The sequence below is a fragment of the Delphinapterus leucas genome, chromosome 8, assembly GCF_059928025.1.
Source record: "Delphinapterus leucas isolate spDelLeu-1000000601 "Yukka" chromosome 8, BTC_Dleu_Yukka2, whole genome shotgun sequence".
NCBI lineage: Eukaryota > Metazoa > Chordata > Mammalia > Artiodactyla > Monodontidae > Delphinapterus > Delphinapterus leucas.
The window spans coordinates 14,038,240-14,058,572 of NC_143136.1; the positions used below are offsets into that span (position 1 = coordinate 14,038,240).

The window sequence follows — 20,333 nt, forward strand, 5'->3', positions numbered from 1 at the left end:
GGGTACAGTTGCCAGCTGTACTCCTCTCTCAGCTTGGAATCTAGACAAATTCTAGAGGGGTCATTTGCCAGGAAGTGGGAAGTAGTAATGCAAAGAGCTTAGGTATCTTCCACAACTTACGGATGGCTTTGAGGGCTACCCATAAATCTTGATGGAATCACTGGCCTTGTAATTTATATAATGGATAATAGTTCTTAGCTCGTGTTCTTTCTAGTACATGTTCCTGAAATTAAACACACATCTTAAGAATGTTCATAACATTTGACTACTAGAGTTAGATTATTAGTTCTATGAAGGCAGGGACCACTTCTGTCTTTATTGTCTTGTTTTTCCTAGTGTCCTTAGAGCTAAACACTGATTTAATGAAGGAATGAATGAATGAACAATGAATTTACTTATACTCTTATACTCTTATGTTATTTGTTGATTGTGCATCTTTGTTATAGTTGTTCTTTTAGGGAAGAAAAAGATGTTTTAGTGTATTCTGTGTCTTGGAGACAGCTTTATCAGGGAACCATTTACTAAAAATTATTTGCTAATAAACAACTGGACAAGAACATTTAGAAATTTTCCGTAGAGAACAAGTAACCCTTTTCTTTAAAGCATGGACTTCTTTTTTCCACTTCCTATGTGAAAATAAAAAATAATGGAGGCCACAGAGAGATAATAAATAGTATCTGCCCCAAACTCTATCATGTGGGAAAAAACGCCCACTTTCACATACTCTATTTCATTTTATTCTTAGAGCAATCTTCTCAGAAATAGAACTGACAGTATAATCTGTTTTATTAATAAAAGAGTAATTAAGATCCAGATAGTTGTAGTGTGTAGCTCCAAAAAAACTAGAAGAGTTGGGGTCAATGGTTATAACATGTGGCTTATTTTAACTTTGAAATCTGGACACAGAATTCTGTATATTAACTCTTAGGTTAAAATCGTTATTTTATGTCTGACTCTTACACATCCCTCAGATCTCAATTCAAATGTCTCTTCCTCAAGGAAGTCCTCTCTGTATTCCCCAAGCTGGGTCTGGTCTCCCTAGAAATGCTCTTATAGTGCCTGGTAACTTCTGTACATGGTACTTATCATACTTGTCTGTTACTGGCTGTTTTGGTGGCTTTATTTGATTACTATATTTTCTCCTTAACCAGGAAGCATGCTGTTTTACCATGGTATTCCTGGACCTTAGCACACAGTAAGCATTCAGTAAATACCATAGCATTAATAAGTAGAGGAACAAGGACCTACTGTATATCACAGGGAACTATACTCAATATTTTGTAATAACCTATAAGGGAAAAGAATATGAAAAAGAACATTTATATTCTGTGTTATACACCTGACACTAACATGACATTATAAATCAACTATACTTCAATTTAAGGAAAAAAAGAAAGAAAAAAATAATAAGTAAAGGAACAAATAAATGTTGACTTTTTAAAATGGAGTTTAAAGTCCTAGGAGGAATTCAAAGAGAAAGTAAGAATTGAAATTCATTTTCAGAGGATTTGAATTGATGTTTACATTTCAGAAGAATTCAGAATAATTTTAACAATTTAAATAAATGTAATAGCAAAGAGATATTTCAATCAGTTATTACTAAGATACATTATTTTTATAATTATGTATATGTACTATTTAAAACATTCAAAATAACTTCTAAACATCCATGAATCTGTAATACAATTTGAACTTATTTTTTAACCTGACTTATTTTATGCTTCCTTTATCAGAGCATAGGTTAAATCACTAATTTTGTTAATTTTTCCTCCTTAATGGTCTGTTTTTAAGATAAAAACATTTGATTCATATTATCTATAACAATATATTTTATTAAAATGATGCTTAGTGAGGAAGAAAATGTCAAGAAACAAAAATAATGTCATAGTATGTATGAATTAAATTTATAGGAAACTTTATCCTACCTCCTACTTAGAAAAGTTTTATAGGGCAGTAAGACATCAAAAAGTTTAAAAAAAGAAAAGTTTACTAATGGAAGAAAAGAAAGTTTACAGGTTTTTCTAACTTTTCCTGGTCTATAATGAAAATAAGCACCATTCAATAGAATTCAAATGTAAGACATTTAAATGTGGAGAAAAACAGTAGCTAAAAATAAAACATGTCTTATTAAAACTGTCAAAAAAAATTTTTTTTTTTGGCAGTACATGGGCCTCTCACTGTTCTGGCCTCTGCCGTTGCGGAGCACAGGCTCCGGACGCGCAGGCTCAGCAGCCATGGCTCACGGGCCTAGCCTCTCCACGGCATGTGGGATCTTCCTGGACCGGGGCACGAACCCGTGTCGCCTGCATCGGCAGGCGGACTCTCAACCACTACGCCACCAGGGAAGCCCAGAACTGTCAAAATTTTAGTGTGAAAAATTATGGTTAATTTTCTTTCAGTCGAAACACTAATAAGATATTTATAGAAAGATTATAATTTTAACTTTTTTCATATTCACATATATGCACATATATGTTGCATTAAGATATCCTCAGATTTAGACAAAGAAAGTAATACCTAAATTAGTAACTGCAAGAATGAAAAAAGGATTTTGGGGAAAACTCTTAAGACAATTTCCTTAATATAGAGATTTAATATAAAGACATATGTCTTAATATAAAGATGTATGAATACACATATAAAGGTGAGTGAGTTCTTTAAGTAAGAGACTAAAAGTCAAAGCAGAGCAAGCCAAGAGGACTGCCTGGGAAGAATAAAAGGGGATGGAGGTCGGGGATTTTATTAGAGTAAGAAACAGGCAAATCTATAGACCTTTGAAGAGCTGGTTTTCATAAATATGTCTCTTCCTTGGTAAACTGCAATTTCCTACTCATGTGTTTAGCTTAATAGCAGAATTTTGCCTTAATCAAAAGTTAAGTGGGCTTACTAAAATTCTTGAGTGTTTTGTTTTGGTGAATTCCATAGTTACTATCATGCTGATTCACACGAGTCTAACCTAAATGATACATAATGCTAGAAAATTGAGTTTAAAATACAATTCTCTTTTATATTCTCATTCCCATAATAGAAGAAGAGAAAACTGAGTTTAAAGCTGCTGTGTTACTGACACTTCAAATAAGATTTAATTAGTTTCTCTGACAAAGCAGTAAACCTTTAAATTAAAGAGTTCAGGAGTGCTTAGCCCCATAAATTCTCTAAGGAAATTTAAATAAGAGTAATAAATTTTAAGCACATCTTTCTTGGTGCTTCCCATGAAGCAGCCAGTGTTGGCCCTTGACAAATGACAAATATAAAAATACCTTGAATCTATAAAAGTCCATCACAGGCATTTACTAAAATAAGACTTCTTGATGTTCAGGAATTAGAAGCCGACCTCCAGAATACCAGAGAATGATATAGATGAAATATTAATCAATCAATAAAAGTCATCTTTCTCTATAACAATAGCCAACATTTACTAAGTGCTTATGAAATGTTATGGCCTACTTTAAGTATTTTACATGGATTGAATCTTTACTCCTCTCAACCCTATGTGGTTGAAGCTATTATTATTTCCATTTTATAGAGGAGGAAACTAGGTCTTAAACAAGATGAGTGACTTCCTAGGAATATACTGATAGAGGATGTCTGTAGCAAAGGCTGCGGGTGTGCCAACTATATTCCCTTGGCCTTATCAATGTAGTGCACACCCAGGCCTTACTTCTTTCTAACTGCCAGGGCCTGCTGCAGGCTACTTTGTGTATGTTTTGCTGTATGCAAGACAGACCAGAAAAGCCAGAGCTAGAATCTGCCCCAACCTCCTCCCAGGAGCCCTCAATCAATGACAGATGGGCTTTGGTATAAAATATCTCAGGTCCCTCACCCCTCAGGTAGGGTAGCTCAGAGGCACGTGTTCTATATTGCCTACTAAGAGTTCCCAAGTGGGATTAAACTTTTGTTACTCACAGTTATAACTTACTTAAAAATTCGCCATTAATTGACTGCCTTCCCTTGCCTTTCTTATTTCCTTAGTCATTACCAGTGATTTCTGAGATTACCTCCCAAAATAAACTGTTTTCTCTCATATCCTTATCTTAGAGTTTGTTTCTCGAGAAACCCAAACCAGAAAGAGACCTAGACATGATTAGAACCCAGACAGTCTGGCCACAGAGCCTAAGTGTTTAATTCCTACAATGTGCTGCCCATTCTCCCAAAAAGAGGACATATATTTTGTAAAAATGGTCTCAAGAGATGATAGGAGGAAGAATTTTTGTCTCTATTTTACATCCCACTTTCTTGTCAAGAACTGTGAAGGGTCTGAGATTTTACTCTTCTTGCTAACAAAGGAATTAGCTTGCTTTGAAGGCTGGTAGAAGACATGAGACTCCTGAGTCAGAGACAAGAGACTCTATTACACACAGCAGTAGCAGTAGCTGAAGAACCTGCATTTGTACCAGCTGCCCAAGGCCCATTTCTAGGATGACACAGACAAGCCCAGATGAATAACTACACATGCAGTGGATTGTGTTATGGGAAAGAAACCCTGAGGTTAGGGAACCCAAAACTTTTATACAGGACAATAAACATGCCTGCTCTTTGCTCCAGAGAGAGACACTATCTCTGTCTTTCAAAGGTGTCAGCTATACCAAAATTTTGAAAAGATAGTCCATAATAAAGGCAATCAGTGCCTCACATGAAAGGTGTGCAGCTATGCAAGACACCCATGGAGAATTGTCTTCTATGTTCTGAAATCAAGAAATATGTTCATAGTTTCATCACACTGTGGAAACATAATTATGCCTTACAGAAAATGGCAAGAACGAACAAATGGCAAAATTTAAACATTGTTCATTGTGTTGTTCTTAGTTTTTATTGTTTTGTTTTCAAAGCATAAACACATTTTCCTTTGATGCCCACAGTAATCCTGTCAGGCAAGTATTTTATGGCTGATGGAAAAATGACTCAGAAGATAAGGAGCTTCACTATCCTCATCTAGTGAGTGGTGGACCCAAAAGTTAAATCCAGGACTTCTTAGCCCAAAGCCGCCAAACATTTGACCAATTGCGCTAGAGAAGATGGACAACTGCTCAGAACTTATAACCTAAAAGCTTTAGTGAGTCTCTTCATTTCTTCGATGCTGCCACACTCCCAGGTCAGAATTTTGGGAGCAGAACTGAAGACATAAGCTGGAGGGTGCAAATGGGGAAAAGGGCACAAATATGCCCTCTTTGTTTTTTTGATGTTCAACTTCTATGTTCACTTTTGTTTTAGGTGGTTTGCACTGTGTAAATCAGTCACTGCTTAAAAAAATAAAAAAATCCCAGAAAGTCGTGGGTTTGGAACTGAGCTGTGAAAAAAACTCCACAATAAGCAGAATTATAGCATTTTCAATGGATGCAATACATATTTATTTTAACTCAAATGGATGCAATACATATTTATTTCATAATTTCGTGCGTTTTTCCCACCAGGGAAATATGCACAATTTCAGTGCATTCAAAAACTCAAGCTAGGGCTTCCCTGGTGGCACAGTGGTTGGGAGTCCGCCTGCCAATGCAGGGGACACGGGTTCGTGCCCCGGTCCGGGAAGATCCCACATGCCGCGGAGCAGCTGGGCCCGTGAGCCATGGCCGCTGAGCCAGCGCGTCCGGAGCCTGTGCTTCGCAACGGGAGAGGCCACAACAGTGAGAGGCCCGCGTACCGCAAAAAAAAAAAAAAAAAAAAAAAAAACTCAAGCTAATATTACACTTTTGGACATACTGTTTATAGCATCAGGGTGCCATTGTTTATGACATACGATACCTGAAAAAAGTATATAGATCAAATTCTGCTCTATCACATTATGGTTGAAGTACATTATGGAAATGTTACTTAAGGGAATCCTATAGTGAATCCATTTTGTAGAAAACAACTGTAGTTAGAGAGATATCATGACTAGTGGCAAAAGCCTTGACCAAAGAGTAAGAATTCTGGGATTCTAGTGCTACTGCTTCTTTGTGTCATTTATACCAAAGGAGGGAAACTCGATAATCTCTAAATGCCTCTAATTTAAATTTCCCTTTTCTGGAGTGTAGTGACTGATGTGGTTTGACCCTCAGCTGTGCCGCTTACTGGATACACACTTGCCTGCAAGTTATGTAACCTTTTCATAACTTTTCCTAGCTTGTGAAGTAAGGATAATAATCTGTACTTCAAACAATACTTGTATTACATTAAATTAGATAACACTTATTAAGCAGTTCGTACAAAGACTGGCACGTACTAAGTGCTCAATAACTTGCAGTCCATATCATTAATTCTACATTTTCATGTATCAAGTTCACTTACTGTGAGACTTCCTATAATACATGCACATTCTGGACTCTTCTTTTCAATTAAATATGACTATAAGTAATTTAATCCACACATTCATGCTTTTTTTCTAACATTTTATTGAAAAATTTCAAACCCGGTATAAAGTTGAAAGAACTATGCAATGAATACCCATCTACCTACCACCTAGATCCTACAATTAACATTTCCCTAGATTTGTGTTATCACATGTCTGTCTACTCACTCCGATATCCATCCAGCAAGCCTTCTTTCTTGATGCATTTCAAATTTAATGGAAAATGTCAGCACACCTTTCCTAAACATATCAGCCTGCTTATTGTTAAATAGAATCCAGAATTTGTTTGGAGGCCTTTTTTTTCCCATTTGAGGTAAAACTTTACATACAAGAAAACCATGCATTTATTTTTATATTCTGGGGTGATTTAAATATTTCAAATTGACTCTTTTGTAGGGACTTAAATATTCAAAGTTAAATCACGAATTATGTTTGCTATAACCTGTAACATAATGCATTGAAATGCCTTTAAAATCCTGGTGTCAAAGAGCAATCTTACCTTATATGTCAGCTAAACCATATCAAGTTTCTCTTTGGTGGTGGTTTTATTTGGGCACATTCAATTTGACCTTGGTGTCATATATCCAAATCCACTTGGATATCCATTTGTAAACTATATAAAAAGATGTTCCACAGCAGAAAAAAAATTTGTAACTATGTGTGGTGATGGGTATTAACTAGACTTATTGTGGTGATCATTTCACAATATATACATATATTGAATCATCATGTCAGACACCAGAAACAAATAGAATGTTATATGTCAATTATATCTCAATTTTTAAAAAAGAGGAAAAGTAAATAAATCTATAAGTATATAATAAGATTTCAAAAAATAAAAAGAAAATGAATACTGCAAGTCAATAAAATTAGAATGACATTCTAATTCACATTCTGGTTTTCCAGCTTTTGTTTGATTCTACCATGTTGAAGCACTTAAACTCAATAGTTCCCACATGTAACACTAAGGGGAAGATGCCTGAAGAGATCCCCCTACCTTAGGAAGGGCTTTGGCAATCTCAGTCTTATTGGGGATACTCCAAGAAAAAGGATTTCAACAAAATTATCCCCTAAACTATACCTGCTCAGCTTGTTTTATAATTCACACCTACTCCCTTCCCACTTCTCATAATATATCTGATGTACAAAGTAAACCCTGGACAGAAAAATAAATTCCACTGAAGTTACTGAAAAAAAAGCAACAATTAATCATAGCTGGGACCCTCAGATATATCTGCATGTTCTGGTGAACTAAAGAAATTCATTTAGCTCCAAAACCTCTGTGGAAACTTTAGTTCCTTTCTCTAATGTGTGAGAAGAACAAACTCAGCAAAAATTTTTTCCTAGCTAATTTATGTCTTAAAGTATATAGAGATGGTCTTCATGAGTAAAGATCACAGTAACATGGATAGAATTTTATCACATTTTCAGGCCATCACTCAAAATGGCAACAAAATACAGTCATCCCTCAGTATCCAAAGGGGATTGGCTCCAGGACCCCCATGGATACCAAACTCCATAGATGCTCAAGTCCCTTATGTAAAATGGTGAAGTATTTGCATATAACCTATGCACATCTTCCTGCATACTTCAAATCATCTCTAGATTATTTATGATACCTAATACAATGTAAAAATATTTGCAGTGTGTGGCAAATTCAAGTTTTGCTTTTTGGAAATTTGTTTTTAAATTAATTAATTTATTTTTGCTGTGTTGGGTCTTGGTTTCTGTGCGAGGGCTTTCTCTAGTTGTGGCAAGCAGGGGCCACTCTTCATCGCGGTGCGCGGGCCTCTTACTATCGCGGCCTCTCTTGTTGCGGAGCACAGGCTCCCGACGCGCAGGCTCAGTAGTTGTGGCTCACGGGCCTAGCTGCTCCGCGGCATGTGGGATTCTCCCAGACCAGGGCTCGAACCCGTGTCCCCTGCATCGGCAGGCGGACTCTCAACCACTGCGCCACCAGGGAAGCCCAAAAATTAATTTTGATCCCCAACTTTTGGGGAAATTTGTCCTATTATCCTGTGTGGAATAGAGTATTTGAAATAGATATTCAGCAGAAATATGACATATTTGTGAAACAGCCAGGCTCTAGAATTGGATAGACCTGAAATTAGATAAAAGCATTTAAATCCCTCTCTCATGATTTATTAATGTAGTGACCTTAGGCAAATAAACTCCCTCAGATATGACAAGTTACTTAATCTCTTTGATATACAATTTTCTGATCTATAAAATAAGAAAATTAATAAAAGAGCAGATTTTTATTAAGTGCTTATTATTTGCAAGGTGCTGGAGTAAGAGCACCGAAGGTTCCTTAACTCCTTTAATCTCATAACAATCGCAGGAGGTAGGTACGGTTATTATCTCCTTCCTATATGGGAGCACCCAGGTCGTTCAGTTCATGAGTACAGTGCCTGAGCTGGAACCCAGAGCTCTTCAGCATGATGCTGGTGACACTGAACTGCACAGGGTTGCTTTCAAGAGAAGTGAGCAAAGTTGAGGCGTGAAAGACATGTAGCAGATGTTCAATCAATGCTAACCTCCTCTCCTTAGCAATAGTGTACCTAACTAAGAACACCCAGAGCCTACACTTCAGATATTTTCTTTTTTTATTTATTTATGCATTTACTTATTTATTTATTTATATTTTTTTAAAAAGAAACTTGTTATCTGTTGAGCTTTTATTTATTATTTATTTTATATATTTATTTTGGCTGCTCTGGGTCTTAGTTGCAGCACGTGGGACCTTCATGGCAGCATGTGGGATCTTTAGTTGCAGCATGTGGACTCCTTAGTTGCATCATATGGACTCTTAGTTGTGGCATGCATGTGGGATCTAGTTCCCTGACCAGGGATGGAACCTGGGCCCCCTGCATTGGGACTGAGGAGTCTTACCCACTGGACCACCAGGGAAGTCCCTTTATTTTTTATTGGAGTATAATTGACATACAATATTATATGTTACAGTTGTACAATACAGCGATTCATGATTTTTAAAGGTTAGATATTTTCTTATTTTTAGGAAGTTAGTGAATGTAAAACAAACAAACAAAACAACAATAAATTAAGAATCGATCTGATGGAAATAAAAAAATACTAACTTCTATTCCCAAAGGAAAATTTCTTTGTTATACCAGTTCTTTACATCTTTGGGAGACACCTTTGCTACCAAACAGTAAAGACAGGATCAAAAGCCGAAGGGGGGCTTCCCTGGTGGCGCAGTGGTTGGGAGTCCGCCTGCCAATGCGGGGGACACGGGTTGGTGCCCCGGTTCCGGAAGATCCCACGTGCCACGGAGCGGCTGGGCACGTGAGCCATGGCCGCTGAGCCTGCGCGTCCGGAGCCTGTGCTCCACAACGGGAGAGGCAAAAAGCCGAAGGGTTCCAGAACGATTAATAAATGTTTTGGCATCAATCAAGTGTAAGTATTTCTGAACTAAACATCCCAATACAAAATTTTCACATACCTACTCACTCTCTTAGAAAGGTTTAAAATGAACCCAAGGTCATACTTCATTCTTGGGAGATGTCTTGATTAATTTCCATTGTAATGTGGAAAGGAGCCAATCTCTCACCAACAAACAGGAAGTGGGGTGAAGAACACACTTCCCCTCAGGAGGCAAGGCAGGAAAAGGGGAGCTCCCAGAGGGCCACAGGGCCGCCCTCCTGAGACTCTTAGTTCCCAGTTTCTTCCTCATACATTGGCTCAAGTAGGGCACATGTTTGAATCTCATTATCACATTATTTTCCTATGTGTTTTACACAGATTGGAAATCTAAGCAAACGGATAAAGAAGTTGCTTCTCCCTTTTTAAAGATCCTGCCCATCTTGGGAATTCACTTGTTTGCAGGTACACTTAGATTCTATGATGTAACAATTAATGCTAAGCTGTTGGTGGCTTAATGTAGCCTTCTTCACATAAACACTTACTTTTGAAAAATCTTTAGACGTGCTTTATCCAATAGTGGAACTGATGGCTTTGAGCTCAGAGTGGGGTGCTATGGGGTTTGGAGAGACAGCACAGAACCTTCCACCCTGTATCCCATAGGTAACTATCTTGTCCACCTAAGCAGATGGCTAGTTAGGTCTCTCTGTGTTTTTGTGCATTTGGTTTGCTTTGTTTTGTTTTTAAAGGGGGAGCATTTTGGAGGGTAAAGAGGCCTCTTCATCACCTGTCAGGTTGCTCTTTGTGGGCACCCACCTTTTGTCCTCATTTGCCTGTGGAGGTCCTGGTCTATAATGCCCACAAAAGCAGGGAGCAGAGAATAAGATTTCTCCAGCACCTCTGAGACAGAAGCCTGTGACCCCTGAGAGAAGTGTGCAGCTGTCTGTGCATGCCCACAGTATCTTTTTGAAACAAGCTGCACCTTTCTGTGGGTCCCTGGCTGTGATGCACTTCTCTTTGATCTCCTTACCTGTGTTTGAGAGCTATCCATTCATTGTAGTTTGGGGCCTGAGATCATGCCCCTTCATTAGCCAAAAAACCTATTTTTCACACACATACACACACACACACACACACACACACACACACTTCCCTTTCCCTCAAACTTAATCTCCACGTAAAATCTCTTCAGAGATAAATAAATGTGCTCTGTACTAACTGTTGACTCCCAAAATCTATTCTACCCCAATGATAGCATAAACTATGGTCACTCCCCTTACTACTGAGTGGGTTAAAATAGACACATAACCTAGTCTTGGCCAATAAGCCACAACAGTCTCCTGCTTCTGGGAACAGCTTCCTAGCTGATTACATAGAGCCGTAAGAAAGAGACATTCTCTCTCCTTCCTTTAGTCTGGACTTTGTTGTGTCTGCAAGTGATACCTATAGTGTCTGTAGCCACCTTGCCATCAGCCCAAGGCCAGGGCCAGGAAGACTGTCACAAAGCTGGGCTGGAGCCTTGATGTACCATGTCTGGAGACCACACTAACTTTGGACTTATTATGTAAGATAATAGATTTGATTGTTGCGTGTGCCAATTTGAGTTCGGTTTTCTGTTACTTGCAACAAAACTTAATTTAGCTGATTCATAAAAATACTATTTTTATGGACGACCTTAATTGTTCTATTGCTTTGATATAACCATTTGATAACTGCTAATATTCTTTGAGCTCAGACCATATGCCAGGTATTTATGTAAAGGAGAGTCTGCTGGCTTGTTTTTAAAAGTGATATCGCTTATAATCAATTCGTTTGTAATCCTTCTCCATCCCTACCCATGGTCACTTGTTACCACACTGGTTAGTATAACATTAGATGGTAGATGTGTAAATTCACCAAAAACTGATGGTGAATGAGTCGATCAAACTAGAGCCACGTGGACCATTTCTTTTACTCCTAAAAGTCTGGACACAATTATGGAAAGACCTGCCTCCTTAATCAATAGATTAAAAAAATACTTTAGATGATATAGCATCATACTTTCAATCAAAATCTTAAGGATGAAAAAAAAATCTTAAGGATGAATTTAATTTGCCATGTACTTAACACTGACATGAGACTCCTAAGTTTTCAGTTGTTGTAATGATGTAAGGTCCAGCCTTGCTGCCCTCTTGTGCATGATAAAGGTGACATGGCAGTGGGGAGAGGAAAGCAGAAGTGCAAATGATAATGAATTGCACCACATGTAATTTACATATCCAAAGTTTATACTTCGTATGTTTTGGAAAGAAAGAACACAGCCTAAAACAGATCATGAGAAGGGACAGTCGGGTTACATTGCTTTGCATGCTTATTTTCTAAAGTCCATTGTGGAACCTTAAAGCAAGCATAATAGATTTAAAGTTTTAATCCTAGAATTGTGGTACAACCAAATCTTAAACTACAGAGAGGATATCCTGACAATTTAAAGGCTGTTGAAGATTTTGATGCGGCTTGAAAATCAAAGCAGAGTTCCCACCACTGTTTCTTCTTTTTCAGTCTTTTTTAGGAGGCTTGATGCTCCTGAGTCTCACTGGAAGGATAGATAACTTGGGAGCATCCTCCACAGATAGCAGATGGCTAGGATGTAAGCCTAGAGAAGCGAATGTTGCAGGGAAAATGAATGCTGACTGGAAAGTGATGTGATCGAGAGGATGATGGACGTATAGGTATCAGATACAGATGACAGGGAGGCCACTGTGTAAGAGGTGATGGGACTGGGCATTGGGGAAGAGATTAACCACACAGGATGTTGTGGTGGCTGCAGGAATGGAAGTCAAAAAACAGTATTGGAAATTAGCCATAAAACAATTGTTCATGTTCTTGGAGTTCAAACTGCATGCCAGGTGTTGTGCTAAATGCTTTATCTCTACTGTTTCATCTAATCCTCACACTAGCCTTGTGAAGTCGGCATTATTATTAACCTAATTTCACTGATGAGAGTAAATGGCACATTTTTTGATACACTGCAGAACTCAGATGAGAATCCAGGTAGTCTGATTCCAGAGGTGGCATGCTTAACTAGATGCTATATTATTTCAGAGCTTAAAATATTAGTGCATGGGCGACGCACAGCCACTGCTGGTCTATATGATAGTTTTAATGCAAATTAGAAAAGACCAAAGGGCCCTGCCCACCACCCAGTGAAGTCCAGCCCCCTAGCTGCACAGTTTAGAGGGCAGTTGGCATCTCTGATCAAGGAAACACATGCTCCATCCTTCAGGTAATTACAGCCCTTGCAAGGGTACCTGCCTTGGATATCAGCCTCTATTGACCTTCTCAGCAAGGCACCTCCTTACAGTGCACAGACTTTACAACTATATGAGGGGGCTTTAAAAAATGAATGTATATGTATATTTTAGTTTTATCAGTCAAGTCTCATTCTCAAGCACTCTACACAGATATTCCCTGTTCCTTCTCCAGATCTATTCTCTACACTTCTCCATTCTGCTCTGTGTTCCGAAAGGCTGACCCTTATGGGCTCCACCAATGGGCTTCCTTGCCTTCTCGCTTCCAGGTAGCTTCATCCAATGGGAGGCACCAGCCAGAAGTCCGAGGGAAGGAGAAGAGTGAGGCTGGGGTATTTTGTCCCCTGGCTGCCTCCCTATTGAGCCAGGAGCTTGGGTCCTCTCCTAAGGTCTCAGCTTGTCAGGCAGCCCTGTTCCACAGCTACAGAGAGAATTCTCTCTCCAGGTTCTGGTGGCACTTCACCTCATAGCCCTTCCAGCCTAGAAGTGGTATAAGGCTCCCTGCTGTTGCTAGTCTTCATCATCCCTTGGTCACTCCCTAACTCTACCCACACTTCTGTAAATAGTCCCTGAATTAAAGTCCCCTCAATTTCCCTGTTTGAGTGAGCCAACTGTTTCCTGCCAGGACCCTCTCTGATACACAGCGGAAACAAACTTTGACCATCTTAAGCAAAAATGGAATTTAGGGAAGGCATTTTAGGAAGCACACGAAGGAAGATGGGAGGACCAGGGTTGGAGAACAAGCAGGAACCCAGGGACCTCTGGAAAGGTGAAGAGCAGGAATGACAGCTAAAGTCATTCAGTGGGAGGAGCTTAGGCCACCCACTGCCACTGCCCCCATGCCCACCAACTGTCCCTGTGTCCTTCAGCCACCTACTCAAGAGTGTCGAGGAGAAGGTCTGTTTGCCTGAGTCTACATCATACATCCCCAGGCTGAGCTGGGGAGTGGAGATGGGGGAATCAGGTCCCTCTGGCTATTGTGATAGGAATGGACACCACTACCCACCAAGACCACACCCAATGGGTGAATCCTTTAAAACGAGAAATCAGGATGCTAATAGGAAGCACCACCCCCAAAACAAGGACAAACATAGCTGTAAAAATTAATAAAATAATGTGAGACTGCCTTAACAATCCAATCCAAGCATCTGAAGTAACTTTTCCCAAAAGACGAAAGTTCATGCAAAGACAGGCACTTCTCAACAAGGATTCCAGTAGCAGAGAAGTACCATATCTAAAGGTCTTATAAATGAAAAGTCTTTATAGGGTTTCAAACTGGGTTAGGTATAAAGATGCTGGTTTCATCTTAACAAGATGCCATGTTGTCCCTTTCTTAGAACCACCCATTCAATGGGTCTTCTGCCCAATAACCAGCCACTCAAGAACTAGAATATTCAGATACCAATAACTTCAAGTCAATTTATTGCCAGGAATTAATTGATTATATCAACTTGGGGCTAGAAACTGGCCCCAACAATTTTTTTTAATCTGTTAGTCTCTTAAAGGTTATTCTTCAACTCTACCACCATTCCTTTGCTTTATTCAGATTTTGATTTTTACTAGTTGAAGATGTAAGAATAAAGAATACAGGTTTACTGTGAACTAAAGACAAACAGTTTATTGCAGAAGTTTAAAGATAATACTATTTTATTATATTTTTTGACTGTTGTATTTATAATTCACACAATTACTAAATCTAGCATAAAATTTAGACTATTTACTTTTATAGCTCTCTGGAACCATGCTTTATCTCATCTCCAAAATTAACTTACTTCACAAAGACAGAGCTGATGAGTTATAAATTTCAACATATGCTTTACTTGTCACGAATGAAAGCAATACATATTCATAATTGTCCCCCAGAGGTTTCTTGATATAGTTACTGTTATCAGTAAGAGGAAATTATTTTTCTTCAAAATAAAATTACATGAATGCAATGCCTATAATTTTTTTTCTTTGCGGTACGCGGGCCTCTCACTGTTGTGGCCTCTCGCATTGCAGAGCACAGGCTCCGGACGCGCAGGCTCAGCGGCCATGGCTCATGGGCCCAGCCGCTCCGTGGCATGTGGGATTTTCCCGGACCGGGGCACGAACCCATGTCCCCCGCATCGGCAGGCGGACTCTCAACCACTGCGCCACCAGGGAAGCCCAACGCCTATAATTTTTAATTGAGAATATGTATTCTGGTAGGTTAGGTTTGTTGGTTGTATATACAGATATTTTTATTTCCAAAATATTAATTTATTGGATAAATGTGGAGTAAATAGAACACTGTCCAGGCCAACTAGAAGGTTTCCAGAGCTGCCAGTGAGATGCTTTTGTTTAGCATGACAATGTGATAAAAATTGAAATGGGTTTTTATGATACAATAGGCATTTAAGATTTTCTTTAATTCAAGATGTAACTTGTCACATATGCTCATAGGGCTTATAAACTTCTTGTCTTGATGACATACACATAAAAAAATAGTAAGAACAAAGTAGAAAAGATCTACAGTTTTTATATATGTAATTGTCTGTGGTTATGTTCTCAATCAAATACTCCTATAATATGTCATCTTATAAAGCACATATGAATGCTACTGCTCTAAATATGTACAAATTTAATGGCCTGCAATACTTGCTAGTTGCCTGGTGGAGACAAGGAAGAAAGTAGATCTAGCCCTTCTTTTCAAGGAAGTGATAATACCTATAAATCTTCCTCTTCCAATTTCAAAAACATGCATCTTTCCCTAACAGTCTTTGTCGTTCAAAGCCATTGACCAGATTTTTCTAAATGAATTGGGAGGCTGTCAGCAGTTTTAATAACCAATATCTGCACAATCAGATCACCAGGTACGATGTAGTAATTCATGTGGCTTGGTATCCTGGATACCTAGAAATTCATGGCCAAGAAGAAGCTCTTGCCTTTCACTGGCTTCTCACAGTCTGTACTGCCCATTTCTAAACTGGGATGTAGAAAAGAGGCTGGTCCACTCAGCCTCCTGGCTTCTCTGACTGCACGTGCTCCATGCGAATAAATGGAAATGGGGCCACTGTTCTCCTGGGTCAGGACACGGTCGGCGTAAGTAGGAATACCAACTGGCAGGCATGTAACATCTAGTGAGTTCCTAGTCCAGCGCTGCTTTCTCTGCTAGATCAGGTGGCAGGTGGCAGGTGGCAGAAAAAGAAATATCCTGAAAGTTCATTTGCTATTTGCAAGTCAGGGAATACTACGGGACTAGAAGAATGGTCTACTGCTGCTTTACAGAGTATTTCATAGACATTTTGAGGATGCTGATTTCCTAGAAAGGAAAAGCTCTGATTTCTGTACTGCAGTATATAAAAAGTTATTGCCAAATTCAACCTGGGTCTGTGGTTTCCAAATTTTTTTTGGGGGGGGGCGCGGTGGGAAGAACTACATATTCTGTGATTGCAGGTCTCATCTGTCTTATTCACCTTAGTGCCTGACATATAGCAACCATTAAATAAATGTTTCTTAAACAAATGAATAATTAAATGAAAAAGTAAATGAGCAGTAGATTTTTTTTTATGGCAGTGGTAGACAAATTCATTTTGAAGAGTTTTTCTGGGTCTTTGTGGTTAAAAGCCTAAAGGAAGACCGTTGAAAGTGATTCTTTTAAATGCAGCTAAATTTTGCTTAAGCAAAACCAAAATATGAAAATCTGGGTTCACAAAACAAATTAATTAAAAGGTGATTATATGCTTCACAATTACATGGGAATATGACTTAATGCAGGGTACTCCTAAATGCTGGCCCATGGTGTTTTCTCAGGTTCTCGCTGAAAGGAGAAAAATCAGCTCAGTGTATTGTTCTAAAGAACTGTCCTCTATTCACAAATTGACCTTCCTCCATTTCTGTGGTTAAAATACTTAACAACAACAAAAAGATAATGAAACTAGTCTCTACTTCCAGTTAATTATTCCTTTTTAATGCTCTTAAACTTGCCAAAATAAAGTTGTCAACCCTAAATTGGTTCCCCAGCTTTTTGAAAAATACTTTATTGGTTTGTGAAATCCAAATAAGATTCATTTTATAAAAGCATACAGCATTTTTAAAGAAACCTACATATTGAATAAAGGACGATAGTGTAACCTGGGCCTTAATTACCCATGATAATAACAGCCAACAAGTTTTGAGTCAGTGCTGAGTACTGCTCTCAGGCCTTTTAAAAATGGTGTTAATCATCTAAATTTCATAGTAGCCCAAGGAGAAAATATTATTTTTATCCCCATCTTACAGATGAGGAACTCTAGACACAAACAGTCCAGTCCTTGCCCCAAAAGACAGAAAATACAGCCAGTAAAATGGTAGAGATGGCCCCATATATTCTTAAATTACAAAGAAACTGAGCCATGTGACACTACAACCAATAAAAAAAAATTGGTTGTTAATATAGTCTAATGATTATAGAAATGGAGTTTCAGTCAGCATACAGATTATAAACTATCCAAGACTCATAGTATTTTATATTTAAATCAGAATCCTCCCAATCTTACCTTATCAACAAAATTCTTGACCTATTTTTAGCTTCAGTATTTACACAGATACTGCTTCAAGCAACATCCTTGTTTCTTAAGCTCTGTTCTATTAGCAAATACCAGAAAACAAAACAAGAAAATATGATGTTTCTAATGGGGCATTTCAACCAAGTAGGGGGTGAAAGCACAACACTGGTAAATCTAGCTATCAGGATTAAGCTAATTTAGGGAAAATTCAACCTTATAGCGAACAAATCAAAAGGTATATTTCAGTCCACTTATTTAAAAAAAAAAGTATAAAATACCCAGTTTCCAAATGCTACAAAAGTATTACACTCCAAATTTTTTTTAAAAGGCTTTAAAAAATAAATTTAAAAAGTATTACTACCCTAGCTTTCAAATGTAGGGTCTTATTTAAAATGAGATCACAAACTTTAGTGGGAACTCACATATTCCTCTGCAGTCAGAAATCCAAATATAACATCAATTGGGCAAAGAGATAAATTAGTAAGTATAATCCATAATAAATGAAAAGCAAAACTAGACTTTTTGATCACAATGCCAAAAATTTTTTTTCCCAAGTTATCCGCAAACTGGAATCAAAGACAAAAATTTTGGCTTTCAAAGTCTATCATACTCTTGTAATGGTAAAAATGATTTGGCAGGTTAAGGATAGGTTTCTAATCATCCTATCTTCTACTTAACACCATTTACCAAAATACTGCACTGCGTTAAGGGAGTTGTCTCAATGGCAACGAAAAAGAGATCTTAACACTAATAAGTTCTGGGTCCCTCAGAAAATATCAGTGAATCTAGAGCTTATGCTGTTTAAGGAAATTTTGTGGATTTCCACCCCTCAATCCTGACAGCTGGGGTGTGCACATCCGATCTGAATACTTTGTTAGGCATACAGGAACCGAATTTCTGACACTGCAGGTAACTCCTGCACAAACTCTTCTTTCAACTTTCTGGCATCTGGTCAAGTACCCATCCCTAGTCCACATGCCCTAGAAAAACACAGGAACCAGTTCTAGGACGTGGTTATCCACCTAGCACCCCACGCTCCACCCCAGTCTACTCGCCTCCCGCCCTAGCTCAGCCCACCCCAGCCAGCCCAGCCCGGCGGAGCCGGATCCAGCCTACTACAGTCCTACTGCTCCGGCTCTCCGAACTTCCCCCGCCCACTCCGTCCACGTGAACAGGGACCGCGCCGCGGTCCACCAATCAGCAGCCACCTCGCCCAGGATCCGGTCTCCAACGATCCCCTTTCAAAAAGTCAGCTTACACCTCCCGCCTCAGTCCCGCCCCTTTCCTACCTCCCCGCCCCTCTGGTCCCCCCCACCTCCCCAACTACCGGTTCCCCTCCTCTCCTCCCGTTGCCCCCTCCCGCTCCCAGGCCTCGCCCCGCCCAACCCAGGACAGAGCACTCGCCCTCTTCTCGCGAGATCTGAGCGTCCCCCGCAGCGGCCGCCCGCTTCCCCTTGTCGTCCTCCCACCCCCCTCCTCCCAATCTCTCCACTCTCCGGCTCTCTTCCCTCCCTCCTCCCCCCTCCACCCTCTGGGCCGGATCTCGTCTCGCTGAGGCGGAGGAGGAGAAGGAGGAGGAGGAGGACGTTCGGCCTGCGCAGTGAGATGTTTGTCCGTCGCCGCCGCCGCCGCCATCGCGGAGGAGCGCGATAAAGGGAGCCGAGCCGGGCGTGAGGGGCATCCCGTGGAGCCGCCGCGCCAGCGCAGCCCCCCAGCCAAGCCCGAGACGCCGGAACCCGAGCCGCCGCCGCCACCGCCGCGGCCGCCCAGGGTCCGGCCAGCTCCCCAGCCCAGCCCGTGGGCCGCGCCGCCGCCCCCAGCGTCGCCCCTCGCCTGCCCGCCCGCCTTAAATGTGACACCGGCGCCTCGGAGTGCGACCCGAAGCCGCCGCCGGGGAGGGGACGAGCACCATGTCGAATCTGAGCAAAGGCACGGGCAGCCGGAAGGACACCAAGATGCGGATCCGGGCCTTTCCGGTGAGTCTCTTCTCGGAGCCTGGGACCCCGGGTTGGGGGCCCGGCCAAGAGCCGCACGCGAGGCCCGGGCTGAACTCCCCCAATAGGCCGCAGGCCCGGCCTCCCCTCCCCCACGCCGCCGGCCGCGGGGCGCTAGCCTTCCCGGCAACTGGGCGGCGCGGGGCCCCGGCGCGGCCGCCCTCCCGGGCCGTTCCCCGCGCCCGTCGCCCGAGTCTGGCGCCGCTCCCCCGCCCCGGAGCTGCGCCTCCGGTCGCCCTGCGGGCGTCGGCTGCGGCTGGGGCCCCTTCGCCGGTCCCAGTTTCTCCCCACGCTCCTGGGGTGTAGGCCCAACCCCTAGTACTCCGCTCCCGCTCGGTTCCCGGGACTCCCAGCCCTGCAGGCATGGGGACTGTCCAAGTCCTTCTTGTTTGGGGTGTGTGTGTAACTTTTCACGTGGGGTTTCGCTGCGGTTGAAAAATCACCCAGCCTAAAAGATGGCCAGCCCAACGATGAGGGGGACTGTCCTCTCCCGCTCTTCCCCTCCTCAGGAAGGGCTATGCCATCCACCTGCCCCCCACGCAGTGACAATGGTTCCACGTAATGCTCCATAGTAACATACCAACAACGTTCTGTGTGTTTACAGCATCTTTTATCCACAAGCTTCCAAAGCACTTGACAAACTCTCTTGTGCAGGAATTGCCTTGCCAATCAAAGGGAAATAAGAGAAAACAAATTGGACGGTTGGTTCTCCATTTCTTAGCCATGGAATCCCAAAAGAATGAGCAGTCACCACCCTGAGTTGCTTTACTCTTAGGGACAGCAAACGTAGTCTGTTTAGAAACTTATTCTTTTTTAGCATTACGTTGAGTCATAC

General features: G+C 40.8%; 1 protein-coding gene across 5 annotated transcripts in view; it reads left to right on the plus strand.

Moving 5' to 3' along the window:
* The first annotated feature begins 19,307 nt into the window (after positions 1-19,307).
* Positions 19,308-20,333, plus strand: part of CUL3 (cullin 3) — a 101,163-nt gene continuing 100,137 nt past the window's right edge. For all 5 annotated transcript variants that reach the window (XM_089916295.1, XM_089916293.1, XM_022567808.3 and 2 more), the window contains exon 1: positions 19,308-19,480. In XM_089916295.1, the coding sequence (XP_089772421.1) occupies positions 19,415-19,480 (66 nt within the window). In that variant the 5' untranslated portion in view covers positions 19,308-19,414. The remainder of the gene's footprint in view (positions 19,481-20,333) is intronic.